This window comes from Malania oleifera, chromosome 13 (assembly GCF_029873635.1).
Source record: "Malania oleifera isolate guangnan ecotype guangnan chromosome 13, ASM2987363v1, whole genome shotgun sequence".
NCBI lineage: Eukaryota > Viridiplantae > Streptophyta > Magnoliopsida > Santalales > Ximeniaceae > Malania > Malania oleifera.
In genome coordinates this window covers 62,741,463-62,762,685 of record NC_080429.1, presented here as the reverse complement: position 1 = coordinate 62,762,685, position 21,223 = coordinate 62,741,463, and the positions used below count along the sequence as shown (strand labels likewise).

At 35.1% G+C, this 21,223-nt stretch overlaps 1 protein-coding gene across 2 annotated transcripts in view; it reads right to left on the bottom strand.

Annotated features, from left to right (window-relative positions):
• Window positions 1-21,223, bottom strand: part of LOC131146538 (plant intracellular Ras-group-related LRR protein 7) — a 66,556-nt gene that overhangs the window by 13,538 nt on the left and 31,795 nt on the right. For both annotated transcript variants that reach the window (XM_058096180.1, XM_058096181.1), the window contains exons 4-7: window positions 18,625-18,733; window positions 18,397-18,482; window positions 17,608-17,698; window positions 15,369-15,454 (exon numbers count right to left, since the gene is read on the bottom strand). In XM_058096180.1, the coding sequence (XP_057952163.1) occupies window positions 15,369-15,454; window positions 17,608-17,698; window positions 18,397-18,482; window positions 18,625-18,733 (372 nt within the window). The remainder of the gene's footprint in view (window positions 1-15,368; window positions 15,455-17,607; window positions 17,699-18,396; window positions 18,483-18,624; window positions 18,734-21,223) is intronic.

Genomic DNA, 21,223 nt, shown 5'->3' with positions numbered 1-21,223 from the left:
CGAAATGGCAATCGATTTCTGTATTGCACAATTTCCATTGAAATCTCAACGAGTCATAAAAATTTATCGAAATCTCGAAATTTTAGTTAAATTGTCTAACTTTTAACTATAAGATGAAATTTCGTTAGAATTCAAATGAGAAATTTAGGAGTAAAGTGAAATTTCTATCTTAATTTATTTTATTTATTTTATCAAAACAAAAGATTATTACAATTGCTTTTGAAATTATATGAAAAATAAACTTGCAACAACATTTTATTTAACCATTTATGTCTAAATTATCATTATTTGTATAATAAATAATATTTAAATGATTTATGAATTTTATTTGAATTAACTGAATATGTTTAATGTATATTATCTTACAAATATGTTTGATATACATACTATTTTACAACTTTTCCACCTCATACAAAACATAAATGTATTTAATTTGTAATATATTAGTCCTAAAACTTATATTATTATGTTTGTTAACAACTTCTAAAGTTTCACAAAGAATTCCACGTTTTACGACTAATTTCCGTTACGTTCTCGAATCGAAATTGAAATTTCCGTACTTTCGAAGCTTCAAAATTTGAAAAGCCATCTAGTCCATTCGAACTGATGATGGCATTAATTCGACTCATTTGAGTCTCTAAGGTCGTTGACTCTCGACTGTTGATGGAGTTGTCCCCCATAGTTAGCTTGGTTTAGGAAAAAAAAAACAACTCCGATACCATTTAGAGAATGAGAATTAATCAATTGTATATTCAATTTTGTGTTCTTTACATACTCGGGTCCCTATTTAACATGTACACAGAGAATAAAATATGGAAAAACAGAAGAGGACACAACTTGTAGTTGAGATGTGTAGTTTAGCTTCGGTGGGGGGTCTCAATTTATAGCCTCTAGCTTGTGGCAAGGTCTCATGGTAGGTGGCGGTGACTCACCCACTGTGGTAGGTCTACCATGGTAGGCGGCTATCATTCACCAACTATGGCCGTCGTTCACACTGTAGAAATTTCTACAAAAGGGTTTGTGGTGGAATTGTGATGAGAAGTGGCATACAAAATGCCGTCGCAAAAAGGGACAAATCCAAATGATTGAATCAATGGAGAAGCCATAAGAGGTTGAGGATGATTTTGCTGATTCACGTCAACAAGGTATGAAATTTGATGACAATGATGAATCTGTCACTTTTTCAATTCATGCTTTAGCTAGGTATGATAATCCTCAAACCATGAGAATCAATAGCCTAATAAAAATGCCAACCTGTCACAATCTTAATTGATACAAGCAGCACTAAAAATTTCATGGATACAAAAATTGTTAAACAACTAGCCTATCATGTGGAGCAATGTGAAAAGTTTGATGTGAAGGTTGCAAATGGAAAGACCTAGACATTTCAAAGCAAGTGTCCAAAGGTTAAACTTACTATGCAAAATCATGGGTTGTATGTTGACAGTTTTTTTTCTTTTGTTGCCACTAGAAGACTATGAAGTGGTTTTGGGTATTGAATGGTTATGGGTGATATAGCTTGGAATTTTTCTAAATTGGTTATGAAGTTCGCCATGAACAGCTAGAGAGTGACCCTTAAAGGAAAATATTGTAATAACGTCACAACAATTTCAAGCCAAAGTAGGGAGAAGCTTCTTAAAATGGAGTGACATGGTTCCCTAGTACACATTTGAGTACCAAAGAAGTTATAACATCAATCTAGATAGGGTGAAAGGCAAGATCTCTTATTTCCTAATTTTCTTGTTCGCGGAGCCCCAGGGATCACCACCTCAAGAAACACATAATCACCGCATTCCCCTATTGCCAAGTAGTTTCCTTACTAATATCCATCCTTATCGCTATCGTTATTTCTAAAAAAGCAAAAATAGAAAATATAGTGAAAGAGATGTTAGATCTTGGCATAATTTAACCAAATGTCAATCCATATTCTTCTCCTTTCTCATTGGTGAAGAAGAAGGATGGCTCTTGGCAAATGTGTATTGATTATTGAGCATTAAACAAGCGCATTGTGAAGGATAAATATCCTATCCCTATGTGGATGAGTGGTCAGATGAGTTAAGAGATGCCCACTAGTTCACCACTAGACATGAGATTAGGCCATCGCCATATTCAGGTACATGAGGATGACATTGAGAAGACTACATTGAAAATTCATGATGCCCATTACAAGTTACTGGTTATGCCTTTTGGATTAACAAATGGACCTTCCACCTTTCAGAGTCTCATTAATGACATTTTCCAACCTTACCTATGTAAGTTTGTTATCATTTCTTTTTATGACATCTTGTTATATATAGCTCAACTTTCAAAGATCATTTATGTCATTTGCAAATGGTACTCACCACACTTCATGAGCATCATCTATTTGTCAAGAAATCTAAATGTAGCTCTGCTTGACCGTATGCGGAATAACTTGGACCATTGTTTCTGTTGGCCTTACAAGGCTTAATCTCGTTTTGATGATAACAAATCAAGGTTACTTAACATGTCTATGCAAATTTGAGTTTCAGGACTTAAGTAATCTTATGGTTTCAAGTGGATATACTTGAAGAGTTTGAATGGAAAATCACACTTAAGGCTATGAAACATGAGAAACATGAAAGTTCAAGTCATGTGAGACATATAGCTCATTAAAGCAGTGCTTAAAGCTCAGAAGACATAGTGGAATCTTCACAACATGAAGACTTAGACACTAACACAAGAAAATCATATTAAAGTCTCATATAAGTACTTCGAAACTCAATATTGATTGAATGAAGCTCCTAGGATATGTCATTGGACTTAGATACCTGATTTTAATGATGGAAAATGTTTTCTCAAAAGTCCAAATCGAGTTTTCAAATATATGAATCAAGTTTGGAACCAAAAATAATGAAAAACAAGTTTTTCTAAGAGGCAGGCGACTGATGTTAAGTAATCAGGCGACTGTAGTGCTTCTGTGTTTGAAAATATTCAAATAGAATAGGCACAAGTGACTGACCTATCGGGCACAATCGATTGACCTCATTTTGACTTTCATAATACGCTGATTTTAAAAGAGGACAGGTGACTGATGCGTGTGTTTAAACATTTAACAGTGCTCATCTTGTTTCCAAATCTTACATGAATGGTTTCCAAATTGAGAGAAAACTAAAAGGAAATTTTTTGAAACCCTAGTGCACTATTTAAACATGTATTATTCTTACACATTAGGGCACGAACACATTTTGAAAAGTGAACGGCACGCACAATTTTCGTATACTCTTGTCTGCACAAGGCGACTGTTGTATTCTTGTTTACAACTCAGAGAAAAACTGATTTGATCCTTCGTAACTCAATCTCTTAATCAGTTCTGGTGATATACTTCGAGCTTCAACTTTCATATTGTTATTTTGAAGTATTATTTTAGAATCTAATGTGTACTAATCTGCTCATTTGAGGAGTTTTTCATTGTACAAGCAAAGTTTTTGCTGTTGTTGTATTGTTTGATGATTCGGGATTGTTGGATCGTTGCCTAGCGAGAGGGGATTCTCATTAGAGAGGCGAACTCCACCTCTAAGGGAGAGAGGTTGTAACTTCACCTGGTAACGAAGTTGGTAAAGGAAATCCTCTCAGCGGGTTGCTAGAGCCAAGGAAGTAGGCTGCGACCAAATCTTATAAAAACAATGGTGTTCAGCTTCTTCTTCCCTACTCTTTTTACTTTTTGAAAGATATAACTTGCGTGCTTGGATTTATTTTATTTATTATCTTGCTGAATATTAAGTAGTGCTGAATATCGAATCATAGTAAATATTGAATCTTGTTAAAAATTGAATACTTGTGAATGTTAAATACTTTCATCATCAACCAGCTGAATATTCATTCTTGTAAAATATTACATTGTGCTGAAAGTCTGAGTTTGGTAAATATTAGATCTCTTTAAATACATATTGGTTGTGATTAAACTTGTATCCATTTTGAATGTAAAAACACCAAAGTTTGTTTGAAAAATAAGAACTGAATTCAAAACTAGTGACATACAAAAGTCAGTTTTGAAAGAAAATACTTTTGTTGCTGAAAATCAGATTTTCATATTGGTTATTATATTGAGGCATAAATCAAATCACTGAGTTTATTATTGAGTACATTATCGTAACTGTTCTTGAATCAAGCTGAAAGTTATATTCCTAACTAGTACTTAACTGAATGTACTTCTCTTTTTGAATTCAGATTGTATATTGTTATTCACATTCAAACTTAGGATTTCGTACTTATATAGCTAACTAGAAATATTGTTTGTCTTGAAAGATAACATAGTCAAGGGTTGAAGTAAATAAATTCTGCAAATAATTTTAAATAACCCAATTCACCCCCCTCTTGGGATTACATCCTAATTTCAACTGGTACCAAGGCCAAGTTGTAGTATATCCTAACAAGTAGCTACATAAAGATCCCTATGGCAAAGTTAGGAGTATCCCTTTTTGGCGAAAGACAATCCTCATCTAGACCTCCCATTTTCTACGGTGAAAATTACACCTTTTGGAAACAACGAATGAGGATATTTTTTCTAACCATGGATTATAAGGTATGGAAAGTAGTCACACATGGTGACTTGATTCCCTCTAAAACTGTAGACAACAAAGAAGTCCCTAAAGACAAAAGGAATTAACAGATGTAGACATGAAACAAATACAAATAAATTGCAGTGCAATGAATGCGCTATATTGTGCCTTAGATGCAAACAAGTCCAATAGAGTTATGAGTTGTAAATCAGCTAAGGAAATTTGGGACAAGTTAGAGATTACCTATAAGGGAATCGTAGATGTTAGGGACAGTAGGATTGACATGCTCACCAGCGAGTATTAGGCCTTTAGGATGAATCCAGAAGAATCCATAACTAGTATGTATACCAGTTTTCCCCATATAATTAACTCCCTTAATGCACTAAGCAAAAGCTATTCTACCTATGAGATTGATTAGGAAAGTGCTGAGAGGACTTCCTCCAATTTGGGGACCTAAAGCCACTGTCATAACTAAAGAAAGAAATCTTAAAACTACTTCCTTAGATGAATTAATAGTTTCGCTTCTCACATATGAGATGTTCATGAATGGAAGAGCTACTGAGGGTAATAAACAAAAGAAAACAATAGCCCTAAAAGCTTCAAAGGATAGTTCCAGTGAGGAAGAGGATGATGAGGGAGATGACGATGATCTAGCCTTGTTCACTCAACACTTAGGAAAATTCTTTAACAAGAACAAGACATTCTCTAGAAAATTAAGAGGATTAAAACAAAATAAGGGTGAGACTTATAAGAAAGAAACAAAGAATGAACCCTCTACTTGTTATAATTGTAAGAAAGTAATACATATTAAACCTGATTGTCCACAGCTCAAAAGAGATGTCGAGAAGAAGAAAAAGACAGCAATGAAACCAACTTGGGATGAATCAAGCTCAAGTGAATCAGAGAGTAAATCAAGCGATCATGAGATGGCCAATCTGTGCTTCACAGCAAGAGACTGCGAGTTAAGTTCCTATTGAACCTCATCTTATGAAACTGGTGATGAATCTTGTAATGAGTCATCTGAAAGTATGCCTTCTTATACAAAAATCTAATTTTAATTGTATTCATTACATAATAGATTCATAAAGTGTCCAAGAGGAATATAGCTCTAAGACAACAAAATGAAACACTTGTGAATCAACTAGAATCTTCTAGATTAATTGAAAAAGAAAAGGACTCAACCATTGATGAACTCATGGATAAAATCAATAAGATGTCCCAAGAGCTAGTTAAGCTACAAGTAAATGGTAAAAGTGCAAAAGACCTAGAAATTTGTAGTCTTAATAGCAAAGTTGAAAATCAAGGTAAAATCATATATAACTTTACCAGAGGAAAAGAGAACTTTGATAAACTTGTTGGAGTTCAACGAATGTCCTTGGAAAAGGAAGGAATAGGCTTTAATGGAATTAAGAACACTAAGAAAAAGAATCTCTACATTGGGTACTTTGTAAAAGCCTCCAATAATTATATTGATACATCTTTAGTCAATACATATGAACACACTACATGTTTCTTATGTAAGGAGAAGGAGCATATGAAATTTGAATGTCCATACAAAAGAAAGAATGTTAAAATTAAGAAAGTATGAAGAGCAAAAACTGAAAATAAATCAACTTCAAAGAGACCTAAGAAGGTATGGGTACCAAAAGTAACACATCCCTTCTTGTAGGTATGTTTTAGGTCCACACCAACAAAAGATAAATGGTACTTGGATAGTGGGTGCTCGAGGCATATGACCAGAGATAAGTCCAAGTTCACCTCATTAGCATTAAAGGATGATGGTGGATATGTCACCTTTGGAGACAATGCTAAAGGCAAAATTATCGGTATCGGTAAAGTCGGTAAGAAACCCTCCTTGGAGATTGATGATGTGCTATTAGTTGAAGGGTTAAAACATAATCTACTTAGCATTATTCAACTAAGTGATAAAGGCTTTCAAGTAATATTCAAACAAGAAAAATGCATAGTTGAAGACAATAAAATGCATAAAACATTGTTTATTGCTAATCGGGTTGATAATGTATATTGCATAAATTTGAAGAACCCGATATCTCAAGAAGTTCAATGCTTCACATCTGTGAATGAGATTAGTTGGCTATGGCATAGGAGAATAGGATATGCTAGTATGGATTTGTTATCCAAATTAGCAATGACAAACTTAGTCAGAGGCTTACCTAGTACTAAGTTTGTTAAGGACAAAGTGTGTGATGTTTGTCAACTTGGGAAGCAAACCAAGACAAGCTTCAAGAAGAAAAAGCATATCTCTACTAGTAGACCACTAGAGCTTATTCATCTAAATCTATTTGCTCCCACCAGAACTCAAAGCCTAGGAGGTAAGCAATATGCATTCGTCATAGTTGATGACTACTCCAGATTTACCTGGGTAATCTTCTTATCCTCCAAAGATGAAGCTGGTAAGATGTTGATCAACCTGTGCAAGAAGCTTCAAAATGAAAAGGGATATGGCATTCAAAATATTAGGAGTGATCGAGGGAGAGAATTCAAATGAGGATTATTGTACTAAACAAGGAATATCACACAACTTCTCAGCTCCCCATATTCCTTAACAAAATAGAGTTGTTGAGAGGAAAAATAGGTCACTTCAAGAGATGGCTAGGACCATGCTGAACGAGCATATCTTGCCTAAATATTTTTGGGCTGAAGCAATGAGCTCCGCTTGCTATGTAATGAACAGAGTCTCACTTAGGACCAGCCTAGAAAGACTCCATATGAACTCCGGAAAGGAAGAAAACTGAATATATCCTACTTCCATGTGTTTGGATGCAAGCGCTTTGTTCTAAATGACAAAGATGACCTAGGAAAGTTTGATGCTAAATCAGATGAAGGAATCTTCCTAGGATATAATGAAAATAGCAAAGCCTTTAGAGTATACAATAAAAGGACTCTTTCAATTGTAGAATTCATTCATGTTACATTTGATGAGGCAAATCCAATTTCTCCTAAACCAATTGATGTTGATGAAGTTGAAGTAAGAAAAGGTTTAGAAGACTTGAGTATTCATAAAATAAAAGATGAGAGTAATGAAATGAGCACACATTCAAATGATAACTTTCACAGTCAATCTAAATTGCCTAAAGAGTGGAAGTTCGTAAGGAATCACCCCAAAGACCAAATTAGTGGTGAACCTTCACGAGGAGTATCCACTAGATCATCATTAAAGAATTTATGCAATCATTGTGCGTTCCTATCTCAAGAGGAACACAAGAACATAAATAAGGCAATTAATGATGAATCCTAGATAGCTGCCATGCAAGAGGAATTGAATCAATTTGAAAGGAGTAAAGTTTGGAAGTTAGTTCCTAGACCCGCAAATCACTCTATAATCGGCACTAAATGGGTATTTAGGAATAAGAAGGATGAGAACGGAATTGTAGTCCATAACAAGGCTAGATTGGTAGCTCAAGGTTACAATCGGGAAGAAGGAATTGATTATGATGAGACCTTTACTCCAGTAGTTAGAATGGAAGCTATAAGAATGCTACTAGCCTATGCATCCCACAAGAATTTCAAACTTTATCAGATGGATGTAAAGAGTGCATTTCTAAACGGATTAATAAATGAAGTATATGTTGCACAACCCCCAGGGTTTGAAGACTTTCATTTCCTTGATCATGTATTTAGACTAACAAAAGCCCTATATGGATTGAAACAAGCTCCTAGAGCTTGGTATGAACAATTAAGTAGCTTCTTGTTAGAAAATGATTTTTCTAGAGGGAAAATGGATAGCACCCTATTCATTAAGTCTAAAGATAATGATGTTCTTATCATACAAATTTATGTTGATGACATTATCTTTGGTGCTACTAATGAGGATTTATGCAAAGAATTCGTCAAATGCATGCAAGACGAGTTTGAGATGAGCATGATGGGTAAGTTAACATATTTCCTTGGTCTTCAAATCAAGCAAGCTAAGACTAGCACAATCATTAATCAATCAAAGTATATAAGAGACTTGCTTAAGAAATTCAACATAAAAGGTGGAAAGTCATTGAGAACTCCAATGAGCACTTCTATAAGTCTTGATAGAGATGAGAAAAGAAAGTTGGTAGATGTGAAATACTACCGAGGCATGATAGGAAGTCTATTCTATTTGATGGCTAGTAGACCTGATACTATGTTCAGCGTCTGCATGTGCGCTCGCTTTCAAGCAAATCCTAAAGAATCTCACCAAATAGTTGTAAGAGGATATTGAGACATTTGATAGGTACTATTGACTTAGGTCTTTGGTATCCTAAAGACACAGCATTTGAAATGATTAGCTATTCGGATGCAAATTATGCTGGATGTAAGATAGACAAAAAAAAGTACCAGTGGTACTCGCCACTTTTTAGGACATTCTCTTGTATCTTGGCTTTCCAAGAAACAGAATTTTGTGGCATTGTCTACTGCTGAAGCTGAATACGTTGCAACAGGTAGTTGTTGTGCACAAACTCTATATATAAAACAACTTTAGGATTTCAATTTGGAATATTCAACAATACCAATTAAATGTGATAACACGAGTGCCATAAATATTTCAAAGAATCCTATCTCTCACTCCAGGACTAAGCATATTGATATTCGTCATCATTTCCTGAGAGATCATGTGCAAAAAGGAGACATAATTCTTGAATTCGTAAATATGGATGAACAATGGATTGATATTTTTACAAAACCTCTTTCAGATGATAGATTCATCTCAATACGACAAGAATTAGGTTTATTACATAGTAGAGAGGTGAGTTAAGAGGAAAACACTAAAGTGAATGAGTGGTTGAGCTAAAAGAATATGTGTCATTAGCCCGAAGGGCGGGCGACTGACTCAATAGAGCGCAATCGACTGACTAGCTACTGACTTGTGAATTTCGAGGAAATACACAGGTAAGGCGACTGACTCTTCGAGCACAGTTGACTAACCCACGGCGGTATATATACTTACCGTGCATAAAAACCTTAACTTTTCACATTCCAGTCAATTGACCATATACCTCCACTCTCCCGAAGTCTCTGTTTTCTGTCTTGAAGTCCGATTTCACGAAGATTCAACTGATTAAACTTCAAGATATCCTTCAATATTTCATTCCCACTTCGTTTTCAAGGATTTCACTGGTTGATTTCTTCAAGAATATGCCTAGAACCAAGCATGCGGAAAACCGAGATCCCTCTTCTAGGAAAGATGATTCCAACGATATTGAGAAATGGTTGATAACGCGTCAAGCAAAGCAAATCTACAAAAAGCATCTTCGATCCACCGAACCCATATTTGGTAAGGTTTTGAATCTTGAATTCTTTAGAGATGAATTTCCTGATATTTTACCAATGTTTAATGCTTTGGGTTGGGAGAAATTCATAAACTATCAAGCTAGAGGACAATATCCTAATCTGGTTAAGCTTTTCTATACAAACATGATAAAGGGAAAAACTATGATCTCCACTCAGATTATGGATAAATTGTTTGCCATCACTCTACAATCTTTAGCTACTAGATTTCGAATTCAAAACGGAGATTTTGAATGTCCACTTATTGGTACATATTGGATAATGGAGCAAGGTTTTACTCCTAAGGAATTTCTGCCATTGATGATGAAAGAAGCTCCTGTTTATTTTGGTAATCCTCCACTATATCATTAGCTAAACCTTCAAGCACAAATTCTACAGAAACTCATCACGTAAAATATTTTGCCTTGGGTAGGATCACATGATCATGTTTCCAACCTTGACTGTTTTGTGATGTGGTGTTTGCTCAAAGGAAAGAAGCTTGATCTATCTAGTCTTATTTTAAAATGGATGATCACACAAGAAGAGGTTAGACGAGTTATTCTACCTTATGGAGGAGTGTTGAATAAAATCTTTGATCATTTAGGTGTTACCACTTCATCTACTCTATTCATAGCTCGTTCTCGCCATGATATGTTTTCATCTACTACGATTAAGAAAATGGAGTATGAACGACTTGATCAAGGGTGGCTTCTGAAAAGTGGTAGGGGACGCAGACAAGCTCCAGGACTTGAACAGGCTCCTGTACCCCAGGAAAATGCATCACCGGTGGATGATGCTCCATCATGGTTTGTAGCTTACCAACAACAACAAAATGCTTTCTATGGTGAAGTACGTAAAAGTTTTAGTTCACTTCAATCATGTTATAATTCCTTGGATCAGCGTGTTGGATGCATTAAACAATATATGGAAAGCTCTTCTTCATCACGTTGCAAAGCTCCTATGGAAACAAACTCTAGAGATGAAGATGAAGATGAAGATGATGAGGACGACACTGAATCAAACGATAGAAATGATAATTAGCTTTTGATATTTTAAAAACAACTTTGGGTTGTAATATTTGTGCTGTCTACAACTCTTTACAATTTCTTCATCTTTGCTTATCTTGAACACGACATATTTTCATGCTAGACAGTGCTTATCTTGAATATCTTTTTCCATACTGCATGAATATTTGATTCATCGTTGATTTTGAGTATTGCATGCCGAGTTGCAATGCATGTATTCTTTTTGCTGATGTCAAAAGGGGGAAGAAATATGTGTAAAAATGAGATATGTTGACATGTTTGAGAAATACTAAAATGTTTGAACATGAGATATGTGATATGTTGATGTGTGCCATGGAGAAATATACGTGCAAAATCTTATGATTGAGTCCATTAATAACATATGAACATATATTCAGGGGGAGTTACTATGGATGATATGAGTATTGAAAAGCATGATATACATTGAAAATTTTGAATGCTTGATTGACATGAGTTATTGAAAAGCATGCAACATATTGAAAATTCTGAATGCTTGATTGATATGAGTATTGAAAGCATGACATATATTGAAAATTCTCAATGCTTGAAATTACTCTGATATGAATGTTGAAAGCATAATACTCTGAACACGTGATATATTATGATATGTGTGTATGACTTGTTAAGAGTATGCTTATTGTAAAGGGGAGCCTTTTAAGGCTTTCTTATTTTTGCTCTTTATTTGTCATCATAAAAAAGGGGAAGATTGTTGGCCTAATAAGGCTCAATCTCGTTTTAATGATAACACATCAAGGTTACTTAACATGTCTATGCAAGTTTGAGTTTCAAGACTTAAATAATCTTATGGTTTCAAGTGGATATACTTGAAGAGTTTGAATGGAAAATCACACTTTAGGCTATGAGACATGAGAAACATGAAAGTTCAAATCATGTGAGACATGAAGCTCGTTGAAGCAGTGCTTAAAGCTCAGAAGACATAGTGGAAGCTTCACAACATGAAGACTTAGACACTAAGATAGGAAAATCATATGAAAGTCTCATTTAAGTCCTTCAAAACTCAATATTGATTGATTGAAGCTCCTAGGATATGTCATTGGACTTAGATACCTAAATTTAATCATGGAAAATGTTTTCTCAAAAGTCCAAATTGAGTTTTCAAATATATGAATCAAGTTTAGAACCAAAAATATTGAAAACAAGTTTTGCTGAAAGGCAGGCGACTGATGTTAAGTCATCAGGCGACTGTGATACTTCAGTGTTTGAAAATATTCAAACAAAATAGGCACAAGCGACTGACCTATCGGGCACAGTCAACTGACCCCATTCTGACTTTCAGAATATGCTGATTTTAAAAGAGCACAGGCAACTAACCCTTCAAGGACAGGCGAATGATGCGTGTGTTTAAACATTTAACAGTGCTGATCTTGTTTCCAAATCTTGCGTGAATGGTTTCCAAATTGAGAGAAAACTAGAAGGAAATTTTTTGAAACCCTTGTGCACTATTTAAACGTATTATTCTCGCACATTAGGGCACAAACACATTTTGAAAAGTGAACAGCATGCACAATTTTTGTATACTCTTGTCTGCACAAGGTGACTCTTGTGTTCTTGTTTACAACTCAGAGAAAAACTGATTTGATCCTTCGTAACTCAATCTCTTAATCAGTTCTGGTGATATACTTCGAGCTTCAACTTTCATATTGTTATTTTGAAGTATTATTTTTGAATCTAACATGTACTAATCTGCTCATTTGAGGAGCTTTTCACTGTACAAGCAAAGTCTTTGCTGTTGTTGTATTGTTTGACGATTCGGGATTGTTGGATCGTTGCCTAGCGAGAGCGGATTCTCGTTAGAGAGGCGAACTCCACCTTTGAGGGAGATAGGTTGTAACTTCACCTGGTAACGAAGTTGGTAAAGGAAATCCTCTCAACGAGTTGCTGGAGCCAAGGAAGTAGGCTGCAGCCGAACCTTATAAAAACAACAGTGTTCAGCTTCTTCTTCCCTACTCTTTTTACTTTTTGAAAGATATAACCTGCGTGCTTGGATTTATTTTATTTATTATCTTGCTGAATATTAAGTAGTGCTGAATATCGAATCATAGTAAATATTGAATCTTGTTAAAAATTGAATACTTGTGAATGTTAAATATTTTCATCATCAACCAGCTGAATATTCATTCTCGTTAAATATTAAATTGTGCTGAAAGTCTGAGTTTGGTAAATATTAGATCTCTTTAAATACATATTGGTTGTGATTAAACTTGTATCCATTTTGAATGTAAAAGCACCAAAGTTTGTTTGAAAAATAAGAACTGAATTCAAAACTAGTGACATACAAAAGTCAGTTTTGAAAGAAAATACTTTTGTTGCTGAAAATCAGATTTTCATATTGGTTATTATATTGAGGCATAAATCAAATCACTGAGTTTATTATTGAGTACATTATTGTAACTGTTCTTGAGTCAAGCTGAAAGTTATATTCCGAACTAGTACTTAACTAAATGTACTTCTCTTTTTAAATTCAGATTGTATATTGTTATTCACATTCAAACTTAGGATTTCTTACTTATATAGCTAACTAGAAATATTGTTTGTCTTGAAAGATAACATAGTCAAGGGTCGAAATAAATAAATTCCGAAAATAATTTCAAATAACCCAATTCACCCCCCTCTTGGGATTAAATTTTAATTTCAGTTTCTCATGAAGGCGTTTTAGTTGATCATTCTAAAATATGAGCGGTGACAGATTGGCCTATTCCACACACAATCAAGAGGCTAAGAGGATTTTTGGGGTTAAATGATTACTAGCGCAAGTTTTTGAAGGATTATAGAAAGATTGATGCTCCACTGACTGCTCTATTGAAAAAAGGATGCATTCAAATGAAGCAAGGAAGCTAAACAAGTCTTTGTCAAGCTTAAGCACACAATGTCCACCACACTAGTTCTTACCTTGCTAGATTCCAACAAGATGTTCATTATTGAGTCTAAGGCATCAGAGTAGGCATTGGTGCAGTTTTAATGCAATATGGACACCCCATTGCTTTTATCAATAAGGCTCTTTCTCCATCCGACATCAACATGTTTGTTTATGACAAAAGAGATGCGAGCCATATATATTATTGTGATATTTCACTATGCTATTACCAATAGGTATATATTATTGTGAAATTATGGCCCATGTTATTATCAATGGCAATATATTAATGTGAAGTAAAAATATCATTTAAGTTAAATTAGAGAAATAATTTTAAACTCAAAATCCCTCGTTCCTCTTCTCTCTCCCCATTATCATTTATGGTAATACATCAACTTAATACACATAAAATTAGTCTAATTTAAATTATAGCAATAGTTTGAAATGGGAAATCCTTACCATAAAAGCACACATCCCAAGCCTCAAACTCTCTAATGACTACAAGAACTTTGAGTTGATTTGTGTGAGTCAAGGACTACATATGTGTGCATAAGATTTCGAATATTGTACTACTAATACATAGGATATAAGATTTTTAGTTATATTTCTTTTTTATTTTCACGGTTTCCTGATAGCCATGTGGTTTCTTAGTACAAAGCAAGCATTTATTTACAATACAAAATGCCTATGAATAACCATCCTTTGAGCTAATAATCAATGTAATTTACTCTATAAAATGTGATTCGTAAAACTTCATTAGCTTATAATTTCCACTTTTTGTATCTCATCTCAAACTAGAACCACGTGACAAAATAAGCAACATTCAAAATTCTCTCTTATTTATATACCATGTTGTTGAATTGCCCAAATGCTTGAGGGACTCAGACGAGAACTAAATCTTTCATACTTTTAGTAGATAACAAGATTTTGGTTCTACTACATTTCAAGTAGCAGGGAATGTCATTATGCCTATATTTCACTAGAAAATTATATTTTTAAACAATTTTTCTTTTGTGGGATAAAAGATTTGTAGCATCATACAATTAGGGATTAGAGCAACAATAACTGGGTTCTGTTTTGGGAAATATTCTACTCTTTAAGGGAGTAAACGACTGTTTAATGACATAACTTGAAAAAAAATATTGTATGTCTTGAAAATAGATAAAAGACATCTATTTTTGCCTTACAGTGATATATGAAAAATTCTTTGTTGTAACATGCAAGTCAACAATTTATAAATAATATGCCATTCTATTTTAAAATGCATGAAAAAATAATTAATAAAAACTGGTTAAATGAGATTGATTTTACAATTTGCAATATTTAAAACCTCAAGCAATATTTTCATATTGACAAAAAATAATGTTCGTTTACAAAGAAAATAGAAAAATATTTGTTGATAAGTCAAAGAAAATTCATAGTTATCCTTTTGTTTGATGGTCAATGACTTGACTAATTATTCAACTGATGCAATTACTAAAATTCAATAGTTAAAGCCTTTTTATACTAAAAGATAAATACATTGTTTATCACAGTAATAATTTCAAAATAAAATTATTTTCTATATTAGCTTGGGCCTTTACTAGTAGATAACAAAAGACGTTTAACAAATCTACTTGTGCAAGAAATAAAAGAAGTAGAAGAATATCTTTTGACAATAGCAAATACCTGTTTAACATTATTATTGTTTAAGCACAATGACTTCAGGTGAATGAGATTGCACACGGAAGAGGGTAGATCTTGAATAGAATTATCTGAAGAAATAACCAGAATAATGAAGCTTTAAGAAAGAGAAAAAAAAAAAAAAAAAAGCATGTGCAAAAGTAGATAAGCAAATAGTGCAGCTGAGCAAAGACAATAAAGGCAGGGAAAATACATAGACACCAACAAAAGATTGGAGCAAATATACTTTGAACTCCCATATTAAAACTTTGATCCTCCAAACAATTGAAAGGATGCTTAAAAAAAGGATTCTGCATGAAATAAAGTGCAGAATTATGTCAGGAGCCCTTCAGATTCTATCCGAAAATAACATTATAATTTAGAAACAGCAACACAACTCCTTATACAATAAATGACAATATTGTTCAAACATTAGATACAAATAATAGGTCCTACCATTTAAAAGAATGCATAAAAGCACGACAGTTTAAATCCAAAGAAAAGAATGAAAAATATGTTGTTGGCTGCATTCCTTGACTGAGACTCTAGAACATGTCAAAAGTTGATTCAGATGCCCCTAAACCACAGAAGCATAACTCAAGCCAGTATCAACCTAACTTTCAACAAGTAATGTGTCCACAATCACACCAATCAAATTTATGTAAAAGAACTTGATCAACAATGCCTTAGACCAACTACAGTGCGTCCAAGAAACAGGGAAACCAGCACTTCTGCAAACTTCATACATGGCTCTAATGACTGCCATAAAGGTAAAGCCATAAAAGACATCACCATATTATGTAGTTGATGCAAAGTTAGGATGAGATCCAGATAGATGAGTTGGAAATTAGTAAATTGCACTGACAGAGAGCCAGAAACATCAAATCTAATAATAATATCTTCTGGGCAATTAAAACATTAATTGACTGGTCTAAGAATATGTTATACAGCGAGTTCCATTGTCCTATATCTTAATTTTGCAACAAGCCTAAAGAGACCACCAATGATGTAGCTTTCACCCAAAACTACAAAGTATAAACCAGCCAACATCAATCTAAGCAAGAAATCAATTTGGGAGGCCAAGCTCCATAGATTTAGAAATCCCAAAGCAGATGAAGGGGAGGCTTGAAATGATGCACAGTATCCAACTACCAACTGAGAAACTTAGTGGGTATTCGATAAAAATAAGCATTAAGAGACAAATACCAAATACAGATCTGAATATATGTGGAACCATCTCTAATTCTGACTGCAAAATTTAGTCAGTTAGTACCCATTGAATAAGTGTGAGAATAGGGTTTTGGAGATTAGAAGAAGGGTTCCATATAGTATTGCAGAATATACATTTTTAGGGAAAAAAATGTCCAATTTCTGAATGGATCTCTTGCCAAATCAGCAATGGGAAGATTTGTTCAACACCAATTAAGAGGTTCGCCAAACAAGACTGGTTCACTGACTTTTAGATTATTAGAAGCCTTGCCTCTATTAAAGGCAACTAAAGGCAAACAAATGGGGCCATAATGAAAAATTAAAAGGTTATATCATTTTTATACTAAAAAATGCAACAACTAAAAAATGCAACACATCATGGTCTCTACAGGAGGCATTAAGAGATAAAATGCAAAATATTCTGGGCAAAATGCCATAGCAAAATATACAGGAGGCATTATAAATATTTAAAGTATGGTATCAATTTAAAAACAACTTCACACTAAATATTCAAGAAAATCTGGTGCAGAATATTGTGTTAAACATTCAAACAAATGTGGCTGATAACATGTCACAGATGCAAAAATGAAGGGAAAATGGTAGGTAATTAACCCCACTTTAATCACTGCTTCAGTCAACAGAACTACAAATTTGTTGTTTGACCACAAAGATTACGTCATTACCAAATGTGTAAACAAAGTAATATCAAGCTAACCATTTCATGTGCAACCCCATTATGCATGGAGGGATAGATGAACAGTAACAATAACTGCAGATTACAGCTAGGGACAACAAGTTTAGAATCCAAGACATCTAGTACATCATGCAATGATGCCATGATAAGTCACCACCTAAGCTGCTGCAGAGTGGATTAACACTTATATCAAACTAACAGAACAGAGAAGCAATTCAACCTCAGGCATGTTCCTCACATCATAGACCATGAACTTCTCCAAATATTTTTAAACAATAACAGCCGTGAAATAGAATTCTGGAAATTTATAATGATAAAGATTGAAAATAGATTTGAAGATACCATTTGCCTGCAATTCTTCCAAAGAGAAGCAACTCCCAATCGATTCGGGAAGAGATCTTAACTTGTTATTTGACACATTTAATAGCAACAACTGCATTATCAAACAGTCCACACTAGGTCATACAACTAAAATAAAAATTCTATATATCAGACTCTGAATCAGAAAGTTAAATGTGAAGTTGTAACACTCATCATGGCATAATAAAGTAAGTCTCTAAGTGTCCATATGATTCTTGTTAGCAAAGACTGCTGCAGCCTTTAACTCCTATTTCAGCTAGATCTTCCAACAAAAATTCCTCCTGACTCTACCCATGAGCAAAATTTGCAATCTTTTGGAGAAAATTTCTTGTATATAACTATTGCAAACATGAGCTAAAAAATCACAAAATTTTAAAAATGCTACAAAGACTTGCAGACATGCATCCGTACAGGGGTGATGTGTGCATGTGCACTCATGTACGCACAATCATAGAGTGGGTGAGAGAGGGATGGCCGTGAATAACAAAGTATTATTTGAGCCTTTTGAGGTATGGTCCAGTCTTTTTACACCCAACGCCCCCTTCATCCTGGGTGGCAGGGGGTGTTTAATTAAAAGATTAAAAGAAAACAAGACCCTGAAATTTTATGACTTTTTAAGTGAGCTCAAAAATCAATTTACTTGCTTGAAGGCAAATTCCAAAATCAAAAAATAATGATACCAAAAAATGGCATAAACACCAAATATTGTGTCAAATTGCAATGCTGTGCAGTGCAGATAGAATTTATAACTCACTAAGTGCAATTACTCACATTGCGCAAGCTCCCTATTGTATCTGGCAAGCATGCTAACAAATTCCCAGATATGGATAACCGCTCAAGCCTCACCAGCTGACCCACTGGAAACAGGAAATGTATATCTGGTCAAAGACAGTTGCAGCACATTCGTGTACAAGAAAATGTTATAGATAAAAAACAAAAATTCAAAAATCCATTACACTAGATATGACATTCTCTTACTTATTTAGAGAAAAAAATTACATTCATCAGGTAAGTTACTAATATGATTTCCATCAAGTGTCAAAACTTTTAAAGACTGGAGTTTCCCCAGGTTCGAAGGGAGGCGTTCAATGAGGTTATCTGCCAAGACCTGAAAAAACACAGAAAATCTGTCAGGAAAATATCCATGTCTCAGCAAAGTCGCAGACAGAGGAGGGAAGAACTCAATTCATGGTCACTGTATGCAGCCAATGGCAATCTCTCATGAAGTTAATCAGTCAAACCACAAAAAAATGTTCACATGGCAATAATTATTGGCAATAAAATTCAACAGGGCGAAAAAAGAGTTTATAGATCAGATCTATGAATCTACATAACAAATATATATTTTTCTCTTTGTACTTTGTCATTAGGTAGCTTTAACCAATAAAGGAGGCACACACATTTCATCTTGTATAAGTTTCTATCTCTAATAGCTAAATCTACATAAGCAAAGTGTGGACTTTCCAATACTATCATACGTCTCATTCGAGTTTATTTTCATTTAAAAACCACAGTAAACTTTGAGAGTGCCCCTGATATCCACAGCAATAGATGAACAAAAAGTGGGATTACAATGTTTTTTCCCCTATATGAATATTCCCAATGCAGAGTTTCTGTGAATCGCGTGAAGAGGCCTCCATCACATTTTTATCTATAGGAGAGATAAGATATCAACATCTCAACTTAGAAAGATCAAAGATGCTTTGCCAAAGTCAGCCTGAGAATTCCAAGCTGCCAATAGCTGTTTTACGCAGGTTCCATCACAACTATGACAAAACACCCTCCTCCCCGGTACTCTGTAGTCCTCTTAGCAACCTGACATACCCCGTCTAATATTCTTGTCTTATGTTTGGGAGATACCCAATTATTTGAAGCAATTTTTTTTTTATCCTCCCAGCATCCAGTCCCTGAACATCTCAGCCTTCAATCTCTCTCCCTGCCTCGATTTGTAAGACATCCAAACCTTCAACCTCCATCCCAGCCTCCAGTTGCCAACTCACTGGAAATCGCAGCGACGATCTTGGCTTTGAAAAACTCTGCCTCAACTAGGAGCTTCATCGGAGCCCTAGCAAGAGTAACAACCATCTTCTCCGTCAAAGGCTTGCAGTCTCTTCTATCCCGCAGGTTTGAAGCCCAAGCTCCCTTGCTCTCTCTCAGGCCCACTGGTTCCCATCCTTCATCCATCTACGAGCTTGACTGCTGTCAAAATCTCTTCCCTTCAAAGGCTAATAACGTCGGAAAAGAAGGATCTCTCAAACGCTCATCATGTTTCCTAGACATAAGTTTAGCAGTATTAAATCAGAGGACACAAAATGGTTCTCTCTCTCTTGCAAAGGACCTTGAATCACTTTCGTCAGTCTCATGATCAAGATGCTGTTAGTTGTTGATGATGGGAATTCGTTCAGTCAAGATCAAAGGGAATTCCTTCGATCTTAGATTGGATAAAGTAGGGAAGGTTAAAGCTTTCTTTGTTCTTGAGAAGAATTGGCAGTGTAATTGGTGGGTTCGGTACTCTTCAGATGCAACAAAATGGTTTCTGACAGGCATTCCTATCTCTTGCTGAAAATTTAAGCAAGCGTGTTCATAGATCCTGGATGGGTTTTGTTGATTATTGGATGGTGATTCATGCGACGAGGGCAGGGAAATTCCTCGATTTAGGGCACAGATGGAGAGGCAAAATATATTCTATCTTTGTCGCTGAAGGATCCAAAGGTGATGGGTGGTTTTGGTTTGGGAAAGATTTCAATGTTTTGGAGAGCCCTTGTCTGTCAGCCAAGATGAAATTGATAGTAAAAGGAGGAATGAAAATCAATCCTGGAGTCAAATAGTATCAGGAACTGATGCTGATGGAGTTCCTTCAATTCCTAAATTTGGTGCACGCTCAATTCCTAAAGATGGAGTTTGCTCAATCCCTAAGGATGTACAGGATATGGTGTCTGCTTGGTGTTTTGGAGGGGGAGGGGGGGGGAAGATGCAAAAGGAGACCCTGCAGAGTGCAGACAACTCTGCACGATCAATCAACGTCGCCAAGGGAGAAGGTTCCAGCAGAGGAAGTTAGTCCTGAGGCGGCTAGGGTGTTCTGCATGAAAGATAGAATGATGAAGGTCGGGTGGGCTGGGCCTGGGTCTTTGACGATTAATTTAGTCACAGGCGGGTTGTTTGAAAGCAATAAAATCCTTCTAAACTTTCTGATGGGCCTATTGGTTGAGAAGACTTAAGAGCAGAATTTTGATCCTACATTGGGCCAGACTAGAGAGAAGAAAATTCAGGAAGGTAAATCACAGTTGGGTCAATTGGAAGGGCAGGCCCAAATTCTTAGTCAGGTTTCCAGTCAAAAAGAAGGTCTCCTTATGAAAAATTGAGAGGCAGCGGGGTTTAATCTCTCCTCAGAACAGAAGGAAGATGTGTGCGATCCAACACTTGAATCATCTTCTAACAAGATCTATAGGAGTCAAGACAAGAGAAGCAGTAGCACAGAAAACAAAAAAGGGGCGGAATTAGATAGGTGGCCAGCGAAAAAGCCCACTAACTTTCTAGAGAATGGTGTGTCTGCTATTCTGGAGAAGAATGATAGCAGGCAGGGTTCCAGGATTGAGTT